This window comes from Pholcus phalangioides, unplaced genomic scaffold (assembly GCF_987345545.1).
Source record: "Pholcus phalangioides strain wild (caught in Gottingen) unplaced genomic scaffold, Ppha-v1.0 ptg000010l_1, whole genome shotgun sequence".
Lineage (NCBI taxonomy): Eukaryota > Metazoa > Arthropoda > Arachnida > Araneae > Pholcidae > Pholcus > Pholcus phalangioides.
In genome coordinates this window covers 17,114,035-17,141,975 of record NW_028301603.1, presented here as the reverse complement: position 1 = coordinate 17,141,975, position 27,941 = coordinate 17,114,035, and the positions used below count along the sequence as shown (strand labels likewise).

The window sequence follows — 27,941 nt, the reverse complement described above, 5'->3', positions numbered from 1 at the left end:
AACGTATGAGGATTCTTTGCATTTAAAAAAAACGTATGAGGATTCTTTACGTTTAGAAATGCTTTTGATGCTTGTGAAATATTGGAAATTCGTATGAGGCTTGTGAAGTCCTAGAAATGCTTATAGGGTTTCTTTACGTTTAGAAATGCGTTTGAGGCTTGTGAGATCCTAGTAATGCGTATGAAGCTTCTTCATCTCCAGAAATGTGTATGAAGCTTTTTCATCTTCAGAAATGCGTGTGAGGCTTCTTTTCCCTCGAAGAAATGCCTATGAGGTGAGCTTCTTTTCCCTAGAAATGCGTGTGAGGCTTCTTTTCCCCCCTAGAAATGCATATGAGACGAGGCTTCTTTTCCCCCAGAAATACGTATGAGGTGAGGTTCCTTTGCATTTTTAACTGTGATAATGCATACGAGGCTTTTGAAATCCTAGAAATGAGTATGGGACTCCCTTACTCCTAAAAATACGTATGAGACTTCTTTATCTCTAGAAATGCGTATGAGCCGTATGAAATGTTATAAATGCGCATGAAATTATAGTGAAATCCTAGAAATGCGTATGTGGCCTTTTGCCTCCAAGAAATTCGTATGAGGCTGGCGAAATCCTAGAAATGCGTAGACGGCGCGTATCCCTCTTATTACGCAAAGAAACTAGAGTATACCCATAATATGTTGGAGGCTTGCGTACTACTTGAAATGCTGTCAAACTTGCGTACCTCATCCCATATCACGCTATAGCCCAAAAGCTATGCTTTGCTTCCATTACTTTCCGTCGTTGCTGGTTATCTTCCCACGCGATCTGAAATGACCAATCACGTACCCTCAGTGGTACGCGTACCACAGGTAGGGAACCATTGATCTACATCAATACGTCTTCTACTTTCGGGGTTATCGTAACGATTTCCTGTTCGCTTTCACTTTTTTTTCCACCTGTATTCGCACCAGACCAAGAGTTCATTGTACTGGTTTTTTTATTTTCCAAGCAGGTACACATCATCAAGACTCTCCTCTCTCTCTCCGTCGAAGCATCAAAATACGGGGGAGTCAGCGGGGTGCTCAGACAAGAAAATATCCAAAGAAATTCCATCAGGCCTACGTCAGATCTGAGAGAGAGAGAGAGAGAGAGAGAAAGCCCACCTAACCCACCGATCAAAGGCTCTGGGAAGAACTTTAGGGCTAACGTGACGACTTCTCTCTCTCTCGCGGCACCTTTTTTCTTGAAAACCTCCCCCCAATGTCGGCCGATAGAATCAAATGTATTTTCTGTCGCGTTGCTAATATTAGAAACGTTCAACATGGATTTTTTTTTTTTTTCATTTTTCGTGGAAGAAAAGGAAAGCAATCGTTGACCTTGAAAATGTAAAAATATATATAAATATATATATTTAAGAGGGACGACAAACCGGAAACGTAAAGACGACCTTGCTTCAGGTTGAACATGAACCAAAAAAAAAGAAAGAATGTAATACAGTGCGCAAACTTTCAGTTTCTATAATTGCTATGTCGGAAGTCAATATTGCGGGGTGTATGTGTAACGAATAAATACATACTTCCAAGGGAAGTTAGCATAGTAAGCCTAACGGAAATGGATCCGAAGACATATATCATCCGACTGTAGACGGTCGCTGTTACTGTATTTGACTGAGGTTGTTTCCGTTTACTTTAGACAAATATTGACAATGGGGGGGGGGGGGAGAAAAAAAAAGTGACTTTAAGAATCGAATTCATGTCTATTTTATAATTTACAAGCTATAATACCCGCTGCCAGGGTCGTCGCAATATACTGGGAGAAGTGAAAAAGTGACAGACCATTATAAAGGCATATGCAAAACATGCCTGAGACGTATTGTTTAGGAGCCACAGTAAACAAAGTCAACATTCCGAAAGTTAATTGTCGAGGCCCACGAAACATTGTTGGCCGAGAGTTCCCCCCCCCCCTCGTTTCAGCCATTTGACCAGTTCTGACGAACTTTTAAAGCAGCGTTTCTCAAAGTATGTGTCGCGGCTCCTAGGGGCATCGTGGCGAGCTTTTAACATTTATAATTGCCTATTCGGTACTTTCAAACAGTTATTTTTTAGACTATTCTGGGGAGTTGCAGATAAATGTGGTTATAGCAGGGACCCGCGGTGATAAACGTTGTCATGGCAAGGGAGCCACGGCTGGCAAAACTTTGAGAACCGCTGTTTTAAAGTAGCCTATCGTTCAAGTCGGGTTCTATTTCATACATATTAATGTAAAATTTGGCGGAGATCGGTCTCAGATTGTGGATTTGTATAGAGAACATACACACGGACAGCAAATCAATAATATATAAATAGATTTGTTATAAATAATGTATTGCTGTTTAGACATTTGATGTCTCCCTTGATTATCATTGCATTCATATGTTGGAAAAAATAACAGTGATTTTGATTAGTGCAAACGCTATGGAGCTTATCGACTAGAAATGTTGGAGCACACACTAAATGGGCTTAAGTGACGCGTTTCGGCTCTAGATGACGTCTTAAGAGTCTGGTGTAGGGTAGCGTCTGGCTAGCGTCCCCTATTTAAAAAGTCTCTCCGCTTCGAATGCAGCCGAGCCAGGCATCCTCAGCTGCGAATGTAGCCTAGGCAGACATCTTCAGTTATGAATTAAACCGAGGCAGGCATCTTCAGTTGCGATGAAGCCTCAGCAGATATCTTCAGCTGCGAATGAAGAGGCGACAGGCAGATTTAGGGCGATGCGTCGGAGAAGCGACTTATTGTGTTGGTTCGTAGGTTAGTTATTTTTACGGGACAGGCAAATTTTCCCCATATTGTTCGATTCTTGAGAGGGGCGATCGCCCCCCATCGCCCTCCTCTAGATCTGCGCCCGCTCTACCACGAGTTCAGAATTACCCTTTATATATTCCTATTAATGTTATCTACATTTCTTTCCTCGCGATATTCACAACATACTGATTCGAATCATCGATAATGATATTCCTTTCGTGTAATTCATCATTTTACTCCTTCGCTCTACTACTTCCTATGAACTTAATTTATTTACCATTATAATTTTTTTTTCCTGTTGCATAATGTATTATACAGCATAGGAATACGTACTCGCGCCTACCTTCCTGATACCAGTTCTAAACTAGTTGTCGCAACAGCAAACGCGGAAGGATACTAACTCACTAATAATAATTGCTTTCTGTAATGTCGTTCGCAACCGTTTTGTAAGTATAATAATACTCAAAACAGCGGAAGGAGAAGGAAAAGAAAGATGGCGTTGTGGTTCCGACCTATAATGATAATAACGATAATAAATCCACTGCTAAAACCAAACTGTCCCGTGCTCCTTTTTTTGCTGTTTCTTATTTTTACCTCATGACTCTGTGACCTAGAGTAACAACTCCTTTTTCTGACCGTTATTCTTATGCATGCACGTTTTTAGTTCATGGTTTTACCACTAGGGGACAGCCATTAGTTATCCTCATCTTAATAAATGACCGTCGTGAGACACTGCAGTGAAGACGTTTAGATAGGATGACCGCATGATCCGTGTTTTCATGTATTTTTGGCAGTCCTGTTTGATTTTCATGACTTACTGAAATCGGGGCCGGACGGGTGCGATCGCACCGGGCCGCATAATGTTAGGGGCCGTAAAACTGGACTTTATTGCATTGATCACGTATAATAGTTTACGATATTTTACGATGAACGCATCAAAAAAGTCAGAACTGGATATTCTATTGATCTACTGTAAAAAATATGTCGATTCATTAACAGGCACCCATATGATAGTGAAGGGTGTGGTAGCCCAGGTCGATAAGATACTCGCCTAAAGTACCAAAGGATGTTTAAAGGTGTTGCGAGTTCGATACCCGGTTCATCCTTGTCAAAAACTTTCCTGACGCAGGGGTACAACAGAAACGGTGACATGACCACAGAAAAATATTGCTACCGTAGGAAGTCCCACATCGAGGGGTTAGAGCACCAAACTCTCGGTGAGTATAAACAGGCTGTTGTCCGGAATCAGCAGTAAATTGTAGGTCTAGGTCTAATTAGCCCTATTTCGTGTGCAGAAAATGACCGTGGTGCGACAAAAACGACCATTATGGTAGTGAATTATACATGGCCCCACATCCTTGAGTGGGATCTTGGTTTTCGATAGGACCTGAGACAAATATTTTTAGGTGGCCTCTTATATTGATTAAGAAAAATATAGTTTTTAATGATGAAAAATATGAAACCTGAGGCCTCCCTGAACCCTGTAATCCTTTCCAAACGAGAAGGGAGGGCCCATGGTCTCAACGGTACCATGAGCCATCGAGAAAAGAGATTCACGAGGCTGGTCACCGTATCATAATTGAAGTGCCAGTAAGCCCGATTCAAAATCTTATTTTCATGTATTAGACCCTAGTTAAAGTCAGGTTCCTTATCCGCTTGTACTACTACCACCCAGTATGGTCATGCCTTTAGACAGCCTGGCTTTCTTCTGGAACCGCCTAGGAAAGATGTCTTTTGACGGATCTGAATTCCAAAACTTTTAGCGGGCCCACTAAATTTAATTTCGGTTTAAGTACAGAGCAAAGATGAGTTAATCTCTTAGCCTTACCCCCTATAATATCTCTTCGTAATACTGATGAGGGCCGCAAAATTGTTCTCGCACCGGGCTGTAAAATGACCGAGTCCGACCCTGACTGAAATCAAGGATTGAGATTTTTATTATATCTTGTCACATATAAGGGCGACGATACGTCCCGTATTTCCCGAGACATTTCCTTTATTTTCACGTAGTTTTGGCCGACATTTTTTTTTTTTTTGTAAAAAAAATTCCCCTTTTTTTTCACGTATCCTCAATAGGGCTGGTCCGATTAATCGATTAATCGGGTTGGTTAATCGATCAAATGTTAATCACAGTTGAAAATTTTCGTTGAATTAATCAACTTGATCAATCCGATCAAAATTCGATAAAAGTTTATATTAAAAGTTTGTGAATTGATTTCTTTGAAAAAAAAAATCGATTAAATGTCCAACAAATTATGTTTCTATATAATATAGCATTTTTGACAAGTGACTATACTTAAAAATACTCTAATCAATATTTTGATCAAATTTTTCGACAAGTCGATTGAACGGAAACTAATGATTTCAGTATGAAATTGAGTTTAATGGTAACAAACAACAAGACAACAATGCCTACTTAAATTTTTATTCCTTATTGCAGTCAAGGATTGAAATTATTATTCATCCAACGTGTCATGTGAAATGTTTGGTTTCGTGGAATTCATTTACATCCACTGCAATTTGCGATAATGGTTCATTCGCCGCCATTGGTAATTTTTAAATGATGTATGCAAGAGTTGGCTACTTCGTTTCTCTTCGGCATAATTTTTGGTGACGCCTCATATTTGGAATGTCCCAATTTCGCCTATTTTCCTCTACGGCATATGGTCAGCCTATATATATAAAATTAGAATAAAAAATGAAAAGTTTTTAATTTTTTCTTTTAATTTTATAATTTCTAGTTATGTGTATACATAACTAGCTGCCTTTGGCGCTATACTTTGGCTTATGAAATATTTTAATTTTGAATTTTTCAATACAATTTGGTTTTTAATTCAGTATTTCTTTTAGAATGTATATGTTATGTGTATAGATATAAGCTGATCACATATTGTCAAATATAATTTGCCATGATTAGGGTTATCATTGACCCTTATTACCCGGGATCACATCCCGTATCTTCAGGTGGTCATCCCAACTTTTTTTTATACAAAAATTTCTCTTTTTTCCCCGTATTTTCAGCGAAGCTTACTTAAATAATTATTTTTCCTCTGAAATCGAGGATAAAAACCATTTTCTCTCGTTATTGGCGATTTTTCAGTTATTTAAGTTATAATTGGCACCTTGTATAAAAAAGCAACAATTATAACATCTTCAGAAATTAAGTTCTGGAGAAGAAAATCCGAAAACTTTCAGTGCCTAGAATTATCCAGAACCCCTTTATAACACTTTCATATTTACAAGATTGTACAGTAAGTTGGATACCTTGGAAATGGAATGGCATCGTGCAATTCAGCACAATTTTCGGTGACTATTGGCAATTTCCGGTATTTTCGTGCATTTAGGATCCTAAATTCTCGCAGTTTTTTCTATGAAATATGGTCATGTGTGTTCAACGTTTATTTTTTTTAAGTACATTTCAACACACTGCGCTTATTGAATTGACAATGCAGTTATGGTGGATTATCAATTTTTCAGCTATTTTAGCTGTAGTTGGTTATTTTGACCACACTTAGAATAAAACAACCAGAAATATTTTTTATATGGACATTGCATAGTATCATATCATGTATATATAGTTTTTAGTTTTTATAATCGCATTTTTAATTGGGTTGATATATTTTAGAAATATATGATTACATCCATATTTGTTAAGGACATATTTTTTCTCAGCCACCTCAGCGGGCCTTTTGCCTGTTATATATATGTGTGGCCGTGTATTTGTATTACTTTGCAACTTATTTTGGAGAAAATTGTGGATGTCAAGTGTATGGATTTCTTGTATTTTTTTCAACGAGCCTGTTTATGTTTACAGAGCATGCTGAAAATTCTAAAATCCATCCCCTAGAAATTTTTAAATTGTGAGATCGTAGCATTTATTCATGGCCGCGACTAAGGCAGGGTGGACGAGCAGGTTGGTCTGGTGCCCGCGGGCTCTGGACCACTTTCTTTACCCTTTAACTTCTTCTAAATTAAATGGGGCACCATAATTTGTGCTCGCCCCAACTGACAAAGTATTTGGTTCCGGCCCTGGTTAGATCGAGATGCCAGGTAACTGTTGTGCTGTGATGACGCTTCCCTGTGACTCTAATTTTCTGGAAAGTACTAGCCATAAGTATTAAAGCAAAGTAAAGGATGAACTGTAACTTGCGACGGCTCTAGAGCCTGAAAAACCAAGTTTATGGCGGCCGCGACGGCCTAATCTGCTGCAGATCCGTCATAAACCCTCTGTCAAATATATCTCTTATCGAGAGAGTCGGTGCATCCGCTAAGTTCTCATAGAGAAACTGCGGTAAACAACCGGTGAAACTATTTAGAGGAATCGCCAGAATTTCCTAGTTATTATAGATCAGTGTTTCCCAAATTGGGCGATATCAACACCCGCCGGGGTGGGGATAGTATTATTGGCTTATATGATGGCTTCTAACTACGTGTATTGTCAAAGCTGGCGGAGGGAAAAAAAAATAGGTAGGCGTAGAGGTGGCAAAATAAATTACAGTGAAACCTCTCGTAACGGACACTCCCTGTTAGCAGACAAAGCCGCCCTAGTGGGGTGTGCGACAGGTGTGGTGGCCCCTGTCCTCGTGTTTTGGAGAGCCCCGCACTTAACGATGATACTTTTGGAATTACATCTTCTATTTATTGTTGATTTTTATGTGCTGGAATTATCTTTCATTTATTCTCGATTTTCGTGACTTTCATTTTCTGAATTTTCGATTCCTCTCTCCCACAGAATATATATTAAATGAACGCGGGAAGAAGGGCGATACTCTAAGGGACGCCTCTGGCCCGCTACTACTGTCGCATCGGGTCCTGCGTCCGGCAATGGTGTCCCTGTTAGCGGCCACCTCACCTTCAGCTAAGTGCGGGTCTCCAGAACGTCATTTAACTCAACGGCTCATGTTGTTCAGATGACACTGTATAGAACCTCTCCTCCATCAAAAACGTGCACAAGAACCCTCACCAAATCGTGGGGGGGGGGGGGAGACTTCACTCATCAAATTTTTTTTCACTATAAATCAATTCAATGAGTCGAAAGGGTTATCCTCCTTATTGGGAGGAGGGAGGGTCTGGGTAAGACCAAAGGGCAATGGCGGAAAAAAAAATACTCTGAGAAACCCTGAACTCTGCTCAATATTTGTAAATGTGCAGTTTGAAGTCGTCTAGGCATTGACAACGTCAAAAACGGGGGATTTTGCCCACGTTAAAATGAGTAAAATTGACAAGATGTTGAAGTGTTTCAAAATAAATTGACAGACATAGTAGAATATTTAAAAATTATATATGTACTTATACGGGCTGATTCTGAACTCTGTATACAAACTTAGAAGCGCTGATAGATACATGGCCCCTCACAATGGCGGGGCTTACAGGACTCCAGCCCTGGGGCCTTCGGGACGATTGTCATCATTTTTTGTTTTTTCATTTTATAAATTAACTATAGAGGGACCCGTGAAAAGGCTGGCATGGGAAGGGAGCCCGCCGAAGGTTCCCTTGCTCCAGGATGGGGGCATGGATAGATAACAATAATTTTTTGTGCGTGGTCAAAATTGCAATAGAAAATACGGTACAGCCAGTAGCGGATTAAAGTCGTCCGAGGGCCCGGGCGCAAAAGAAAATATTGGGCCTCTTAAATTAGAAAAAAGAGTGTGGAGTTTTAATTTTCGGGGCCCTTTAGAATTCAGGGCCCCGGTGCTCCCGCCGTTAAATCCTCCTCTGGGTAGAGCAGTTCTCAAACTTTTTTACTCGTGCCGTCCCTTACCATAATTGCGGCACCCCAGAGCATTTTAACAAAGGATTCCTTCAAAAAACCACTCTCGGGACGGCGCGGCGACCAGTTAGAGAACCCCTGCGGTAGAAAACTTTAACAGCGTTTACCCATGTGTGTGTGTGAACGTACCATATATTATTTTAAGCGCATTTCTCGCCGTATGTGCTCCATGAAACTTGTTGAAATAGGTCCGTCTTTGTCGCGAAACGCATGATCACAGTCAAACTCGGCTATAACGACATCGAAAGATTCCGCGAAATTCCGTCGTTACAACCGAGTTTGACTGTACTTGAACTACGCACATTTCTTTTTGTTGGGTGGGGGGGGGGGGTCATTTTTGTGAGGAAACATCGTTTAAAAATATTTGTACCATTAGTAGAACATCATTGAAGGCACTTTTCCTCGAAGAAGTTGTCGCTGGTTTCCATATAACAAAGTCGATAATGGACCCGACTGGTCTTTACTAGGGGGCATAATAATTCATCAACTTAAATCCAATGAATGTATTGTTTTCCGCTTGCGTTTCCTTGTATAGAACGATACAATGTATATGTTTCCTTCCCCGTTGATAAAAACTTCTCGTTTCTCTATTTCCCCAATTTTTCCCCTTTATATATTTTTCTTTTTTTCCCCTAATACTAGTATATTTTTCAAATATCCATTTATTTCTAATTTTCCCTCCGATTTCATAAATCCTTTCCTTAATCTCATTTTTTGTGGGTATTTTTTTTCTGTTTCCTTCTATCCATTGCACATGTTTGTTAACGGTCTTGTACATTCCTTAGCAAAAATTTCTCCTTTTTTTTTCTTTTCGTATTCTTAAAAATAAAACTTGAAATTATATGAGAAAACAAAATTTGTTTTGGTATGCACTTGGAAGATTGCGCAACCTCCGGCCCGCGGGCCAGATGCGGCCATCCAACGAGTTTTATCCTCCCGTGTAAAATGTTCCGGCAGGAAAAAAAGTATCATTCTTTATTGCACACGATACGCAGTAGTCACACCTCGTTAGCGGGTCACCCGGATAACGCTTCACTTCACTTACCGGGTCACTTTTTTTAAAATCCCGAGTATCCGCTACTGGGTTCTCTCGTTATTGAAATCCCGTTAATGAGTCTCCACACTTCGCTTGGGGGGTCATTTTTGTGAAAACACGATATCAACAATTTTCATGGAAATCTAAATTCTTCATAAAATGTACCCTGTAAGCTCAATTCTGTACTCGGATGGCAAAATGTTATAAGTCGTTTTCTTTTTCAAAATTTCACGATGGCAAATTTGTAAACAATATTTTGCCAAAATATTGGCAAATACTGTGGCTTTTTGACGTATCACGATTCGCCTCCGTTGTTTCCTCATAAACTGAAAGAGACAAACAAAATTTTGCCACTTTCCAAAATTTCGACGAACGAGACCCCGGAATGCGAACAACTCAATTTTTTGGGAAAAGTGACATGAAATTTTGCCACCTGAGCTCAGGATTATTGATGGTTTTCCTGTCGTTCGATAGAACATTTCCTTCCTCCTCCCCCTATAAAAGAGAGGCGGATGGGCCTTCAGCCCAAGGGCTCTACTCTAAGATAGGAAGAAGCCCCGTTATAGACAATGACCAATTTTTTATGTTCATGCATTCCCCTATTAAGTGTATTTTCCGGTCACCGATAATTTAGAACAAGGTTATTCAAAACCTTTAGGAGAGTGCGGGCCACTTCACTGATTTGAGAATGTATCACGGGCCACTTAGTTAAGTGATCTGCGACAGCACCACAGATTACTTAAGCGATCTGTAAAAATGCCGTGGGCCGCTTGAATGATCTGTAACTGTGCCGCGGGTAGCATAAGTGATCTGGGAATGTGCTGCGAGCCCTAGATTGATCTGGAATGGGCCGCGAGCCACTTAATGGATGTAGAAATGTATCGCGGTGATCTGCAAATATGCTGCTAGTCACTAGAGTGCTCTAGAACTGTGACGCAGGCCACTCAAGTGATGTGTAAATATGCCGAGGGTCGCTTGAGTAATCTGGAAATGTGCTTCGGGCCGCTATAGTGACCTACAAATACTTTGCGAGACACTTAAATGATCCGGGAATATGTCACGGGCCACTCAAGTGATGTGGAACTGCACCGCAGTTCACTTGAATGATCTGGAAATACGTCATTTCCACAAGATTGGGCGGGCCAAATCAAATGCCTCCGAGGGCCATGGTTTGAGCATGTATGATTTAGAATTTTGCACGCTAGTATGATATATATAGTAAACATCCTATTTTTTCAATTGATACTCCTATATGCGCCTGGGGCATCCGGGCCATACCTAAGTGGACGCATGCGGTAAGAGGCCCATCAAGTATGGTTAATTCGACCCCAAAGTTGGCCCTTATTTCTCTTTATATCAAAAGAAAGTGAAATATGTAAATGCACTTAATTCGAATACTTTGCACTTGGCACATCTGACTATGATTCGAATAATTTGAACCAATAATTTGATAAACTTACGGATGTTTCAAATTTCTATATTTAACTTCAATCAAACTATAAGCATCCACTAGTTATACTTTTAATAATTATAATTTAACTTTTAAACTTATGAATTAATCAAGCGCTATAATTATATAATCGAATACTTTATTCCGAATAGTAAGAGCCGAGGGGTAATGGAAGCTGAATGAGGTAAAAATGGGCTGATAAAAAAATTTCCTGATACTTATTAAAAAGAAAATAATAATTCATTAATAATCAACTGATAGTTATTATCATGTTTCAATAGAAAATATTTTGTGTTGTTCTTTTAAGACGTTTATAATCGGAGGAGGTTCGGGGGGGGGGGTCCTCTTAACCGTGAAAGTGGAGAGACGGGGGCTGTGGGGGTCGAAACCCTCACAGGGCCGCGACACCTCTCACTACAGTGATTTTCTTCATATTGATTCAGACAAGAACCCGCCACGTTTGCGCGACAACGAGCCATCGTGACAAAATAAAAGCAAAATCAGTGATTAAATAATTGATTATTAATTAACGATTTCGCTTTTATTATTTCATAATTAACGATTAGTAATAATGGCAATTTATTGTTGCAAAAACACCGTTGAATTTAGTTTTACAATTATAAAACGTATGCAAATACAAGGCCACAACAGCAAAATGCCCAACGAGGTGGCTGATAAAAAGATGCCCATAAAAAATATCGATGTCATATATTTAAAAAAAAAACAGCAACCCAATTAAAAATGCAATTAACACAAATTATAAACAATATATACACAATACATAGTGGAAAGTATCCATTTGTAAATGCAAATAGAAACCGTTTTATAGTGAATATGATGCAAACTAAAGAGAGTGCAGTTTTAATTCCAGTATGGTGGCCATTATAATTAGAACGGTTGCAATAACGCGCTGTTGTTATAAGGAGCGTCGACCGTACGTGGTTTTGAAATTAGATGTGTGAAACATATTTTCAAGTGTGAATGCCGAGGTTTTGGTGCTGCGTAGCTTAGTATAGGTCTGCCTGAATATATAGACAAACAGTTCATGTTTTATTACTCAGCTTAGACATAGAACATGCGATCTCAAAATGATGGTGGCATCCGTGTGTTTTCGAAATTTTTGTGTGACTCCTAAAACTATTATTTAAGTATTGAATAAAGGATTTTAATGTTTTGGTTATCCCACCACATGCTTGCATTCGGAGAAATGTGACAAAATACATAAAGGTTGGCCACTAGATAGCAGTTTCACAGCGGCAAGAAACGTCTCGCACCTACTTTTTCCTTAGATCCTATCTATGTAGGCATTGGCGTAAGTGGTGGGGGGGGGGGGTGGTTATTAGGCCCCCTTGAGCCGAGATTATAGTGTTATTTGGCGGGAAGAAACAAACCACCACCCCTAGAATAAAAGAAAAATTGAACCCCACCCCCCTTGAGAAAATCTTGCGTACTCCTATGTTTGTAGGACTATGAATAATAACCAAATTACCTAAATGAACAGCCACACACTACAAACACAAATTAGACATCAAATACTTGTAGTTAAGCTTATACCGAAACTTTATAATTGTACACTAGAACGGCCAGAGCAGTCATTTTGACGGTTTTTGATTTTGAAAACGCTGTATTTTTTTGGTAGTATTTAGCGTAAATATATTGAATTTTCAGTGACTTTTCGTCATTTCTGTACTTCTCATCCGTGTACAAAAATTTGAAGACATTGAACGTTTTTTTCTGGAGATATTGAAGTTTACACCTAGAACAGCCAACAACATTTTGACTGTTATATGTAAATTGTATATGTTTTCTCGTTGGGGTGAGCATCGCATGTTTTTGAGAATTTACGTTCATTCTCTGTCGATACGCACAGCACATATTCACCAGTAAAAAAAAAAAAGATAAGAAAAAATACAATAAAATAATGATATTTGTAGCGTGTTACTCGACTAACGAACGGAGGCTATTGGCAAGAACAGCATAAGTTCATGTATTCACGATCAAAACATCATTTCTTATTTAACTAGACAGCTTCTGTTATCAAAGTTGAGGAAACTTTCTTTTTTCTGATCGTTCGTTCCCCTTGCGGTCCCGGTTTTTGTGTCAGTCAGACTTTAGGTAACTCTTCATGCTACCATCTGCTTTGAAAGCTCTCTAAAACAACTGAGCTCTTTAAAGAACAATCCGCAGTATTTAGAAATGGGTCTTAGAACACGGTCGTGTTTGAACAATAATGATATTTTATGAGTGCAAAATATATTTTGGACAATGAATCTGAGGTTGAAGAGGCGATGCAAACGCCGACTATGATATCCAAAGAGGCAACTAATCAGCTGCTATGACTTCATTCTGGCATTAGCAGAGGAACTACGAAAGTGCCATTAAGTATCAAGAATTTCCAGCCTTTGTATAGCAGAAGCATAAGCTACAATTACATCTGAAAAACGACAAGAGTGCCAAGTTTCACGATACAAAAACCTGACATCGGAGGTATAAAGTGGATGCCAAAAGTTTGAAAAATGTAACTTGCGCGAATAACTTAATACTCTAAATAGAAAGGCAATGATACACATGTAAAAGGGTACACACACACATCACCAAAATGTAGGATTTGATGTAAGTACAGTGTTTATCTATCCTTTTTTTCATGGTATATATTCTCAACAGTTGTCCTTCACATTTAAAATTGGAGGGTCATTTCATGTACACCCTGTACGCTTAAGAGAAAGTAAATTTCTTCAAAATTAAATACAGTGACCTTGTGGGACAATGCTTGTTATATTTTATAGGAAAAAATAATGTAATGAAATGCACCATGCTAAAAAGACGCAGCAATTTAAATGGCTGCCACTTGCGTATACAAGGAGGACGTCGAAGTGTTAAAAAATTGAAAAGAAAATTATAAACTATTATAAATTTTTTCTTTACAAATATTTAAAAGTTATTTATTGTTTGAGTCTAAATTAGAAATTGTTTAGATTTTTTTAATTGTGAAAATATGTCGGAAATTAGAATAGCAGTAACTCATTGTTCGATTTCTTGCTCTTTCTTGTCACTAGATGCCACTGTAAAATATCCGTCCATATAAAATAAAATATATTTTCTCCCCTTTCTAAAATGCACATTGTCTGATTCCGATCAGAGACGATCAAGACGATTGCCAAGTAATATAAAATACATTATTTTATTATTAATTTAATATTATATTAATTTTTAAAATTAATTTAATAATTATTTAGTTTCACGCGAAACCTGGGAATTTTCACGTTGCGCTTCTTCACACTGTAATTACACATTTGGACTATTCATTTCTTAAATCTTAAATTAAATATATATGAATATGCATGAAACTTAATTTCTTAAGAAATTATATTAATTAAATACGGGATGATAAAAGTCACAGAAAAAAAAAATTAAAAAATTCAATGATTCGAAATTTCTGGACAACAGCGTGATGTGGCTTCAGCCCAAGGGCTCTACTCTAAGATAGGGGGGAAGAAGCCCCCGTTATAGACAATCACCAATTTTTATGTTCATGCATTCCCCTATTAAGTGTATTTTCCGGTCACCGATAATTTAGAACAAGGGTATTCAAAACCTTTACGAGAGTGCGGGCCACTTCATTGATTTGAGAATGTATCACGGGCCACTTAGTTAAGTGATCAGCGATAGCACCACAGATTACTTAAGCGATCTGTGAAAATCCCATGGGCCGCTTGAATGATCTGGAACTGTGCGGTGGGCTACTTAAATGATCCGTAACTGTGCCACGGTAGCATAAGTGATCTGGGAATGTGCTGCGAGCCGCTAGAGTGATCTGAAATGGTCCGCGAGTCACTTAACTGATGTAGAACTGTATTGCGGTGATCTGTAAATATGCTGCTAGTCACTTAAGTGCTCTAGAACTGTGACGCAGGTGATGTGTTAATTTGCCGAGGGTCACCTTAGTAATCTGGAAATGTGCTTCGGGCCGCTAGAGTGACCTGTTGCGAGACACTTACATGATCCGAGAATATGCCAAGGGCCACTCAAATGATGTGGAACTGCACCGCGGGCCACTTAGATGATTTGGAAATACGTCGCTCTGTTCATTTCCACAATATTGGGTGGGCCAAATCAAATGCTTCCTCCAAAAATTTCACTGAGGCATGGAATGTTTTTTTAATGGTTAAACGTGGAATGTTTTTAACCAAAGGCACAAATGTTTTGTCGGTAGTAAATTTTGGCAAAATACATTTTTTCCCCCTTAAAAATGAATAATTCCACGTCTTTTTGCGTATTTCTGTGAAAACCACATCGTGCTCTGATGTCTCTATAACAGTTTTCTTCAACATTTTTACAGATTGGAGAAGGGAAAGAAAAAATAAAACATTATTTTTCGCACGCGACCCTTTGAAATGCACAAAAGCCCGGCCTTGAACAGTTGTGTATCCAGGGTGATGTGTTTTGGTATGGTGGGACTTGCTGGGACTTTTGGTTGTGCGGTGGCCATATGTCCCGTATATTAAAGAGGGGGGGGGGAACACCAATGAATCTCCCATTTTAAATTATGGCAGTGTTGTTCAAAGTGTGCACCGCGGCTCCTAGAGGGGCCGGCATTTTTTTGTCGGGGCTGCTGGCGTTGATGTGTGCCTGCTCAGTGCAAAGAAATGGTTCTTCTTCGGACTATTTACCAATTTCGTTTTTGAATCTAATTTTTCACTTTGCGTCAGTGGTTCTCAACCTGGGACCGTATGGCCCCCATTGTGGTCTTGGGATATTCTGGGGGGATGGCACGGGGTAAAATCAAGATGTGGGAGAGCCATGATGGGCCGATTAGAAGAACACAGAGCCGTCAATTAAAATCAAATATAATGGTGAAAAATAGTGTGATTTCTTTCAGAATCCAGCGGAATCACCAATAGAACTATGCAATGTCGTCCTCAATTCATGGACACAAATCGGGGTGGGTGGGGGGGGGGAGATTTGGGTACAATTTTCAATATTAAGTAACCGTTAGGCAGGTATTTATAAGCCAGTGATTCCGAACGTGGGTGTTAACACCTCCTGGGGGGGGGGGCGAAGAAATGTTCAAGGGGGACGGTAGCAGCTACGGGTATAACATATAGAATTCTATAGGTTTACATTGCGTTGGGGGACGATGGAAGGAAAAATTTTCTGAAGAAGGGGATCGATGGGAGAGACAAAAAAGCTTGTGAAACTATGTTATAAACGATGAGGAGGGGGGAGTCCAGAAAAATCAATTCTAGGACCATCTTAACGCATAGGGTGGTGTGGGAGGGACCTCACATGATGCGATCTGATACTATGATTTCCGGGAATGAGTGTATACAGTACACATAAGAACGGGCCAGCGGAACATATTTTTGTCTGAGAAGCCCATGATGATGAAACGATCCTGTACAGTGTTCGCCAATACTCATATAGATGCGTGATTCACGCATGAAAATTAAATTTTAAGCCTCCGAATTTCGTTGAGGAGTGAAAGATGCTCTTTCAAAAAGAACTTCTGGTAAAATGTTTTTTTTTAAATAGAAGTATTTCTCATAACAATACCCATCTTTTCACCGAAAACGCTTAAAATTTTGGAGAGGAGTGAAACTATTCTTCAAAACAATATCTTCGGATATGGTGAATACTGGTGCTGTATAGAACCTGGATAAAAGGATATCTAGTCCAGGGGGTTTGGAGACCTGCCTAATCTATAAAAGTTTTGGTTTGTTCGCTATAAAATTACCGACTAACTAAATTGACTGAATGAAAGGGTCTCGCTCTATGATGATGGGTGGGGACCGAAAAAAAATGGGGACAGGGAGCTACGAGAAGAAACCATGGTCTGAAACAGAGGTCTTCAACCATTTTCTAGTCACGAGCACTCACTGTACCCGCCATCAAAAGAAGAGCACCCTCTCAGCAAGTTTTACATGAGGACAATCATGACGACTTCATTCCTTGAATACGATTTGTACAAGGTGTTTAATTAAAACGTTGATCTTAAGTGCTCGCGAGCACGAAATCGGGCACGAGCATCGAGCACTCTGGGTGCTTCAGAGAGCACCGCGGTACTCGCGAGCAACGGGTTGAAGATACCCCCCCCCCCACCCGGGGCAGTTGCCCACCCTCTCCCTCCCTCCCTCTAGTTCTGGCCCTGCTCGCGAGTAAAATGCGGCAAAGATAATTATGAAATCACCTTGTATATACAGTGGCAAATTTACGAGTCGGGGGTGGGGGTTAGCGGGCTATGGCGGCCCAGAGCGGTATGTTCAGAGGGGTGACAAATTTGAGGAATGATTGGCAAAGAAAATGTATAGAATGGGAGAAGGGCGGCAAAATTTTTATTTTCTGGTGCCCCGGGCGCTGTACTAGAGGGGGCGCAAATTTCACTCTTTAATCCCCTTCAACATTATGAGGGGGGCGCCAAAATGCATGCTTGCCCCGGCTGACCAAACGTCTAGTTGCGGCCCTGCTTGCAGGAGTGTGGGAGGAGGCCGAGGAGGTTTTAGCACAGGGTGGCGAATTCTGGTAAAGAGTAATCAAGAAAATTAGACTAGAACGGGAGAAGGGCGACAAAGTTAGTTCGTGTAGCCCGCACGTGGCAAAACCATGAATATAATGCGCCTCCGTGCGTGTAGTGTATATACCTACGTAAACTTTTCCCGTCTGATATTTTCGGTACGGATGCGTGCAATAGATGGCAGCACGATCGCCGGCGAATTCCGCTCAACGACACGGGCCGCTCCGATTGGTCGTCGGCGGCGATACTCGTACGTTGCGTGAGTTCGTGTGTGCGTGATTACGGGCGTCAGGGTGCGCTGGAAGCGAAAGAAGAGAAGAGAAAAATAAAGAGAGAGAGAGAAGAGAAGCCACCGATAAAGGCTAAGGCGAGAAGAACTATCAGTCATTGAACCCTCGGCTGGGTTTTTGTGAAGAATGGGGAGTCGCTGGCGCTGTCAGCCCGAACTTAACTAAGCATCATTCGCCAAGCGACCGTGCGAGCTTGTAGTCGCGTCTTCCTTTTTTCGCGCGCTGTGCCGTTTCGTGCACGTCTCTCCTGGCACCACAAGCCGCCGCTTCAATCCTCCATCCATACCTTTTTTTCTATTAGGAACCAACAACACGCGTTGCTCCTACTGCTGTGGTGAATTCTTTTACTGGTGGTTCGGAGTCGGTTGCTGTGCACCACGACGCTGAAATAATCATCATCGCCGTTCGTAGTACGTTTGCACGCGCTTCTTCGTGTTGTGTGTGTGTTGTTTTTTTTTTTGTGTGTCCTTATTGGTACATACTTTTTTTTTAATGTTGGAAGATAGATTAACGAGGACTATGATCTCTCATTTATAGACCTTACGGGTGCTTTCGGACCACAAACCGAACCACTGTGGCTGCGTGCAGTGGTTGGAGAGTTCGCTTGTGATATAGGGGGAAGGAACAGTCGAAATTATCATTTTTTTTTAAGTGTGTATATGTTCAATTAAGTCACATGGTTATGTTACCCTTAAGTTACGGACTGGAAGTCATTCATTTTTTGGAGCTTCCACACCAAAACCGGCAGCCCGTACCGCTTCCTCCGAAAAGGTAAGTTTTTCTTATTTATTTATTTTTTTTCCATTGCCGTAGATTAAGTTCTAACGAGTTCAAGGCCCCCGGGGAGAGGGAGGGACATTTTGTTGCCCCATTTCAAACTCTTTCTGACGCACGGGACTCAAGTGTAATTGATGATAACAGCATGCATTATTTTGAGTGAGAAATCGAAATTTATATTTTAAACCCTAGGTTGAATCTGAGCCCGAGATCCATCGCAAGACGCCCTTTTAAATTCGCGTAAGACGTCAATATTGAGGCAGGTATTGACAAATCCCAGGCACAAGGTCACCATGTGACTGAAAAATTCGGCGTTGGCGCCTACAGTTTTCTCTATGCGTGATCACTAAATTGGAGTCTGAGGACACCTTTAAATCTTCGGGATTTCTTTAAGCTTTTTCACCCAAATAGGAAAAAGGTCACTGAGGCCCGGAAAAGCTTAAATTCCGAGGGAAAATTTAGCTGGCGCTTAATTTCTCCCCAAATTTTTCACTCCCTGTATAGAGGCAAAAAATAAAACATATTTAAGATTGCTTATTGGGCCCAGGGCCACCTTAACGCATGGGCCCTCCCGGGGACCTCAAGAGGAGAGGGGCCTCAGAAAAACGAGAAGTAGTTGAATTCTTCGAGAATTCACCAGGCAGGGCCTTAGAAAAATCTCTTGGCTCGGGGCCCATGATGCTCTTAAGAGGGCCGCCCTGGTAGGGCCGTATTCACAGCTGTATTGTGTCACTTGTTTTGGGTGTAGATTAATTTTTTTTCGAAAGATATTTATATTATATATAAATCTCTTAGTAATAATAGTAATTTTTTGTGATGTTTGTTCTAAAAATGTCTAATATTAAATCGTACCGGTAATTGAATTTTAAATATGAACACGAAGTATAAATTTTGAAACCAGTAGTAGAAATTCACGCTAGATTTGCTGAAATCCAAAATAATCTTTCTGGAAGTTCCAGTTTGAAATGAATTTGCATCTATCCCAGAAATATCCAAAAAATTGTATAAAATAGTTATAAAAGAATATTTCTGCGCGTAAGACTTTAAATACTGGATCAATATGAGAAATCTTCTTTGGAACAATATCTGAAACTATTCGGTGCAGAGCACGTGTGTGTCCAATCCTTTTAACCTTCTCTAAGACAGGTCTTCAACCTTTTTCTAGTCGCGAGCACTGCCTGTACCCATTACAAAAAAGAAGAGCACCCTTACGGCATGCTCGACATACAAATGCATAAAATTACAATTAGGATGATTTCAATCCTTGAATGCAATTTGTAGAAGGTGTTTAATTGGAACGTTGAGCAAGTGCACGCGAGCACCAAATCGGGCACTCCTGGTGCTCGCGAGCAACGGGTTGAAGTTGCCCTGCTCTAAGATTCATATTCCGCCCACAAAAACTAGGGATGGGACGAATAGTGATTTCGCCGAATATTCGGTGACCCCGAGTATCAATTTTTCTTAAAGTTCATCGCAATCGTAAATGAAATTGGGGTGTTTTTAACCTCTTACCGGCCGAATTAAGATTTGAATTGATTTTTTCTTTAGTTATTTTCTCCGCTGTTCCTTTAGTTTAGGGGATATCAACCATAAAATTCATGAAAAAGAAAATTTCCTGTACGTTTTCTGCACTTGCCCCCCATGTCCATAGAAGCAACATTAAAGTTAACAAAAAAACAATTAAATTTTATTCTTCCTTGAAAATAGGTCATTAAAAAAAACCAAATTTATGGCGTAAGCGCTGAAATGAATGATTTTTCTTTTGTAAATTAAGTTTCGAATCTCACGTTCAGGAAAAATAAAATTAAGTTCTTTTACGTGGGAAAAATATATTTCTTTTATTATTAATGAAACTCTCAATGTTCCTAATTGGGAACATGGAAAACGCTCTGTGTTCCCAAATTGTTCCCGAATTGGGAACAATGAGCAAGGTTAATTAAAAATAAAATTATTGGTAATTTTAAATGATTGGTATTAAATTTTAATTATGCAATTTGTTATCTATAACAATGTTAAGAAACTGGTAATTGAGGGATTTTCTTTTGCCATGACACTGACAATCAAATTTAACGATGATAAATTGTATTTCAATATTACTCACAGAATTAATTTTTTTTTAACACTGTTTACCAATTTTACATCTTATAGAGAAAATATCAACCATTATTTACTCTCAACTGTAAAATTTATGAAATATTTTCTTATTTTTCCTCTTTTGATGTACTTTGTAGCTTTTGCCTCTTTCAGTAGTTTAGGTACATCTTTCAGTTGGCGAACTTGTGTGTTCATGCTCACTTCCACCTTTTATTGCAGTAGGATTCTATTTTCAGTTTCGTGTTTTCCCTGTCCTAGAAACTCGCCCTGTGACGTAACCTCTTTCATAGAAAGGCGATATATACACCACGCAATAAAAAAATATATAATCGGTAAATTTCTAATTCATGAAAAAAAATTGCAATTTAATGTAATTTTTTAAAATTAGTTTGATGTACTTACTTATTGGATTTAGACAAATATTCGGCCAATGGGCCGAATACTTAATAACAGCAGAATATTCATCCCATTTCTAATAAAAACGTATTGAAATTTAAAATAATATATATGGATGTTATTGTGGGTGCTGTTAGCATTCAGAGTGGATATTTTAAATTAGTTTTAATGACCAATTAAGTTTAAAATAGTTTTCCTTTAGTTTACCGTTACCTATGAACTGATTAAATCTTGCTCACCAAAAGTTGGAAACAAAATTCAAGGTAAAAACTATTCGATTCCCTCAATTTGGTGCGATTTCATAATTACAGTATATCTCTGAACACGTAAAATTTCAGCAGCTTTCGAAAAAATGACAAAGCAAGGAATCAACTGTTTTTAGTAAAAAGAAGTACAGTCGAATCCCGTTTTAACGAACTCCAAGAGACTGTATAAATCACTTCGTTATAACGAAATTTCGTTGTAAAGGAATTCTAGGTTATTTAAAAATGCCCCTAAGTAAACTTCTCTGAGGGATTAGAAAAGCGTTCGTTAGAACGAGATTTTCGCTATAACGGTATTCGTTAAAACGGGATTCGACTGTACCTTGCTAAAATAGCAGTAAAATGCACTTCCTAAAATATAAAAAAAAATTGAGAAAAGAAATTGGTATAATGGGTTATTATTATTATTTTCTTTTTTGGCTATGTTTATTCAATATACACTAGACCCGTAGAAGATTAAGATTGTTGGGCCGTATTCATAGTTGTATTGGGTTAATCATGACCTCCACAAGGGGTGGGCTGACAAGGCTCCAGCCCTGGGGCCCGGGACGATTTTCACCATTTTTTGTTTTTTCACGCTGTAAATTCATCATAAAGGGGGGGGGCCGTGAAAGTCTGGTTGGGGGCCCCCGCATAAGATCCTGGCCTGGTTGCCCTGCTCCAGGATGTGGGGGCCATGGAGTTACTTGTGGAACACACCGGGTTTAGATTTATTTTGTTATGCTATAAATCTCTCTATAATTAAACCGCAATGGAAATTTTAAAATCAGTTATGAAGAGAAAATCCATGTTTATAGACTTACTAAAATCCAAAGTCCATTTTTTCTTTCAAGGCCAGTCCTTCATGTTGAGAAGTTTTAATGTGATATGAATTTGCAATTGCCACAAAAATAGACTTTTTACGACCTTGAAAATTGTATAAAATTATTATAAAGGAATATTTTTTTTTTTTTCCACATGAGACTTTACTGAATTTTGGAGAGAAATATTCTTTTCGAAACAATATCTGAAACTATTTGATGTAGAACACGACGGTCTGTCCATTGCCTTTTAAGGTTTCTTGGACCACATTGGAGAGAAAGAAACAAGCTATTTTGTGCCGCATCAATCGAAAATGTTTTAGGCAACATATGAAATGCAAACAACAGCTGATGAGAACATTTTTTTTTATAAAGCTAAACATACCACTCCGATTGAAATACAACGAGCCGAGCTCTTCTCTATTATTCGGCAGCACCTCGACTCCAATCTAATGTGAGTTGGATAATCTGAGGATCTCGGTTACGAACAGTAATCATCCAGTCACGAAATTCGCCTGTAATAACGTTTCTCAACCAAAAGCATCAGTAAAGTATCTGAAACTGACTGACTAAGGCCGGGATTTACACTACAAAATTTTCGTAAATGTTCTTTTACAAACTTGAAAAATGCAATTTATAAAGTTATCGGTTGCATTGCTTGAATATAACCGACAACCTTGCTGGTTACATTTTTCAAGTTTTGTAAGTGCCCTTTTATGAAACTTTTATAGTATAGTCCCGGCCTTATTGTATATGGTTCTGATTTCTGTGTGAATATAAGTGAAGCCGTGAAGATATTATGCGTTGAATTGCTTTTGAAAATGATAAAAATTATTAGAAGTTGGATCTTTGACATCACTTTTTCCGGATCTTCGTGACTGAAATAAAGACGACAGAGTTTCCTTTAAACAGTTGTACTATATAGTGTGAAAAGTACGTAGCATTTCGCAATAGTCTAAACATTTCCACGTTTTGCTCTACAGAGAATGTAATGAAATGGGGGTCAAAATTCGACGGAAATGGATGATAACTATAATTATTATTCGGTTTTCAGTCTATCTATTGACCAGTGGAAGGTAATCATTTCTTGTATTGTGACAACGCAGAGTTAGGTTCCAAGGATTACACGATTATATTCTTTTGCGTGTTGGATGATCTGCTGATGGATCACGGTCTTCGAAGATGGAAGAGGCTGAAAGATTCCAGCCCAGGATTGAGGGATGAATCTGTATTTTTATGTACATACTCGTATACCTTTTACGTTATAAATTGAAAAAATCTTGGCCTTATTGACTGAAAAATATTCCAATATCAAGAAATAGAAATTGAAGACATGCCAAAGATTCACCCTCAATTTACGCATAGTCTAAACTGATTCGCATGCTTTTATTAAAGCATTTGGATGATGGTGTCTTCGCAGAACACACACACATACCCGGCTTGGATTACTTTTCACGAGAAGGTTAAACGAAGTGGACATATAGAAAACCGAGGGATCTATTAGAACAAATTGCAAACAATTGTCATAAGACGAAACTATTCTTCGCTGTTCCCGAGTCAGCGTTGGATCGGAGGGGGAAACAAAATTTATTTTAACCAAATGGTAGAAACTAAGCTCAAATCTGCAATGCATTATCATCTTATTCGTATGGGTTCCGTGGACTTTTTATACGCACCACAAAAAGTCGGGAGACATGGTATGGCAACCAAACAAAAAAATTTACATCAAAGTACTGATGATTTTCATGATGTACCTACAAAAAAATGGCAAAATTATATGTTTAAATACTTTAATTATTTTGAACTTCATCAAATTTCTGTAGTTCATGGCTAGAATTTATTAAACTGAAATTTTAATTTTTGATCGATAAAATTTATTTTGTTAAATCATTCTTTTTTTTTTGACCGACAACTGTCGATAAAAATTCGTCTATAAAGTCTTATTCAAAAGTTCGACAAGAGATGTCGCTGCGTCGTATCTAATAATTCGACATCCTGGACACTGCCATTGTTTTCTTTCTAATGGCGAGATCGCGCCATTTAGTGACGAAATATCAAAGACGGCCTTTCCCGGTGCCGGTAGGATAAACGATTCATGCTTTATCTCTGCCTAACCACTTAGGCCGACCGAGTTTATATATTTAGATTACATAATAACTACATTAGTCACACGAAATAAAGGGGGTTCGTGTTGAAAAAAGAAAGAAACATTTTTTGTGTTCTGGTTTATGGACTTTTCTAATTGCAAGGTCTCTCCGCCCACAGAGTCGGAAAGCTTTACTACTACTGCTACCACCACCACTACCGAGTATATATACAACTATACAAAAGTAATATAATATTATTATTTAAAAGACAAGAAACAACAAAAAGACCAAGGATATAAAAACTTGGAATTCCACCTGTATAAAAAAAAAGAAGAGTAAAAAAAAAAAATTTTTTTTTTAGATAGAGAAAGCCTTTTTTGTAGATTTTTTTTTGTTTTACACTTACTTATTCCTTTGGGGTATCGTTTAACGACAAGAAATGAATAAGAAAAAAAAAAGAGAGAGAGAAATTGGCTCTCTTCAGTACAATTCAAGGCCGCGGCAGCGTGACCTATTCTCATCCAGTGGTATGTCTTGTGCGGCCAATCAGGTCCTTCCCGGGCCCTTTTTCCTCCATTTTATTATTATTATTATTTTTATTCTCAAGATGACATCATCACCTTCCCATTTTTACTATCCTCATAACCGGCTCCGATCTTCATAGTCAGTTTTTGCAGTTTTTGGTTGCTGCACGCACCAACCACCTCAACCAACACGTTGTCGAAGGGGCACCACCATCACGTCATCTACCTCCTATAGGAAGACACGTGTATTACCTTTTGCTAGTTCGGTCCTCTCTATCCCATCTCCCGCGTCTCTTACTTTCTATTTTTTTTTTCTCGAGTATTCTTCAGGTTTTTCAAGAGGGAACTTTTAGGGAACCCCCCCCCTATATATATATAATTTTTTTTATGTATTTGGTATTTTATTTAAGGGGTGGAAATGAGTGTTTTTCCTACTTACTAGTAAGAGGGTGAAAAAATAAAATATTACATACGGAATGGTCGACCTTGAATTTGGAAATGAAGGGTTCTTTCTATTTTTTTTTTCATCCCGTCGTGTATTAAATACTAGGGGGGCCCCTATTTAGGTAGGGAACTACAGAATGGAAATCTAAATGGGGTAGGATTTTTTTTTATTACCCCTTTTTTTTATACGGACATTGCTGATCTAGTAGCCCGCTTTTTCCTGTATGGTTTTTTTTTTTTTTCAAAAAAGAGATGTACCTCCACGTGTGGGTACAGATTACTGAGCTGATATTCACCCCTTCGACTAAAGAGGTACTTGGGTAAAAAGGATGTGTTTCAAGGTCTCGGTCGTTCGACCGAAATTCATCCTTTGCCCCGTTTTATTGATCCGTCGTGAAACACTAATCTAGTGACTTAGACCCAGTGCCTTGCTTATACAGAACCGATTGGAAGAAGTGCCGTTTTTTTTTTCGGGGGTGTCCCGAGCGACTGTTTGACCTTTTTTCTTTTTTTCCTATTAGCCAAATATTTTGATCAATTTTTTTTTTTTTTCCAAGTCTTGGAACAGAGGGTGGCTGGACAAATTTCTTAAGAGCGATTGAGGGTCAAATTTGTTTATTTATCTGCTGATTTTGAGTCATTTACTGTTACTTTGGTGTAGCTTTTACCGGGGATCTGGTGACGTTTAGGGGGTTTAAACTATTCATTAAACAGAACATGGCACCTTGTCTGTAATGCATAGGTTTCCAACTTGTGTGAGAACTGTAGAGTTTTTCACACTTATAGTTATATGCCAATACTTATAGTGTTGGAAAAATATTTATTTTTCATTGGATTCCATAGAACAGTCGCGTAATAATCCAGGGTTCTTTGAAACAGTGTCATAATCATCCAGAGATCAAGAAAAGTGTCGTAATTACCCAGAGTTCAACAGAACAGTTAGTCATTGAAGGTTCCGTGTAACATTCTTGTAACCATCAAGAGTTCCGTGAAAGTCACGTAATTATCCAGAGATCCGTGGGTTATAATTGTTCAGTGTTCCGTAAAACACTCTTGTAATCATTCAGAGTTTCATAAAAGTCTTGTAATCATTCAGAGTTTCATAAAAGTCTTGTAATCATTCAGAGTTTCATAAAAGTCTTGTAATCATTCAGAGTTTCATAAAAGTCTTGTAATCATTCAGAGTTTCATAAAAGTCTTGTAATCATTCAGAGTTTCATAAAAGTCTTGTAATCATTCAGAGTTTCATAAAATATTCTTGTAATCATTCAGAGTTTCATAAAATATTCTTGTGATCATTCAGGCTTCCGTAGAACAGTCTAGGATTGAATCACCAAGCGTTCCAAAACTGAAACGTCAGAAACTTCTGCTGTGGGTTCTGCTGAATTCAGAATATTTAGCAACCGTACAGTTACGGTCCCGAAAATAGGAAAACAGTTAGGGGAAAATTAAAGATATCTGTCATTCTCGTTGCTGAATAAATAAATAAAATTTAGAGTGGCAAGCCGCATCAGACACCTCCAAGGGTCATGGATTGAACATGTATGTCTTTGGAGAGTGTTCATGAGTCGACAGAAATTCTGAAATGGTGAGAATGTCACCTGGTGTGTGCGTGAGACGTTAATTTTCTTAATGCCAGCTTATCTCTCTCTCTCGACTATTCCGAAAGAGTAATCGTGCAGCCACGTGTAGAGTAATAATTCTGATAGTCGTATTTAAAGAACTCTTACGAAACTTCCCACCGTTATTTTTTTTTTTTACTTACCTCCTTTATAGAAAACTCCCAATGCCGTAATATAGCTTCCCAAGAATCCAGATCACGAGGTCTTGTTCGTGAACAACACTAAGGGTCTCTTGTGCCTCTAAAAAATAGAATATTTTACACCCTCCATTACCAATCTGAAGAGATTCAAGTTACATCAGACTCAAATTTTACTTTGAATCGAAAATGTGCTGCCCCTTAGAAATTTTTTCCTTCAATTTTCACAACCGCGGCTAAATACGGTCATGCCTTTAAAGCATGTTGCACATGCTGTTATTTTTTAAGTTGAGACTCGAGGCATTTGCGGGGATAAGGAGTGAGATTTAGCGGTAATCGCGATACTCTTTGAGAAAACAAGTCCGTCTTATTCGGAATTTTTAAAGCATAAACACACAGACCCAGCTCTTTTATATCACCCAAGTTCACGCAGTGTTTATTTGCTCTTACGTAATGGCTACTTTTGCTCGAGACGCGCTTCCTGCGCGAGTTCTCGAAATAGCTCTGGAGAGTGTCTGGTAAACGTTTCTTTGTAAAAGATCCTGACTTCACCTCTGCATCATTACGTACGTCAGAGACGTCTTAACAGCATCGTTGTATCTCCCTCCCCCTGGGTAAAGTTGTGTTCTGGGGCTCCCCTACCTGAGGCGTATTTTCGAAAATCATAGCACAGTATTACATCTAATTATCATGAGGCTCCTCATGCACCTAAAGCCCTATTCAATTGGAGTAATATATTAGGGCAGTGGTTCTCAACCTGGGGCCACATGCCCTCCCCTCCTTGTGGTCCTGGGATATTTTGGGGGGGGGGTACCACGGTTGACAATCAGATGAAAGGGTAGTCACGACAAGTGGTGAAGCGGGGCCACAGAGAGCTGTGAAGAGATAAAGCTTTGAAACGAAACAAGGCGTGAAAAATGTGACTACTTTCATAATCCAGCATAGCTGTCCATATAACCAGGGCCATTTTGGCATGGATCCGGGTTCTCATG

The 27,941-nt window shown here is 39.0% G+C and overlaps 1 protein-coding gene across 3 annotated transcripts in view; it reads left to right on the top strand.

Moving 5' to 3' along the window:
- The window catches only part of LOC149081013 (uncharacterized), a 236,654-nt gene that overhangs the window by 151,723 nt on the left and 56,990 nt on the right, over window positions 1–27,941 (top strand). The window contains exon 1 of one of the 3 annotated variants that reach the window (XM_089237747.1): window positions 17,832–18,576. The exons of the other annotated variants lie outside the window; for them this stretch is intronic. Coding sequence (XP_089093873.1) covers window positions 18,482–18,576 — 95 coding nt within the window. The 5' untranslated portion in view covers window positions 17,832–18,481. Of the gene's footprint in view, window positions 1–17,831; window positions 18,577–27,941 lie in introns of those variants that run through there. 3 annotated transcript variants of the gene reach the window in all.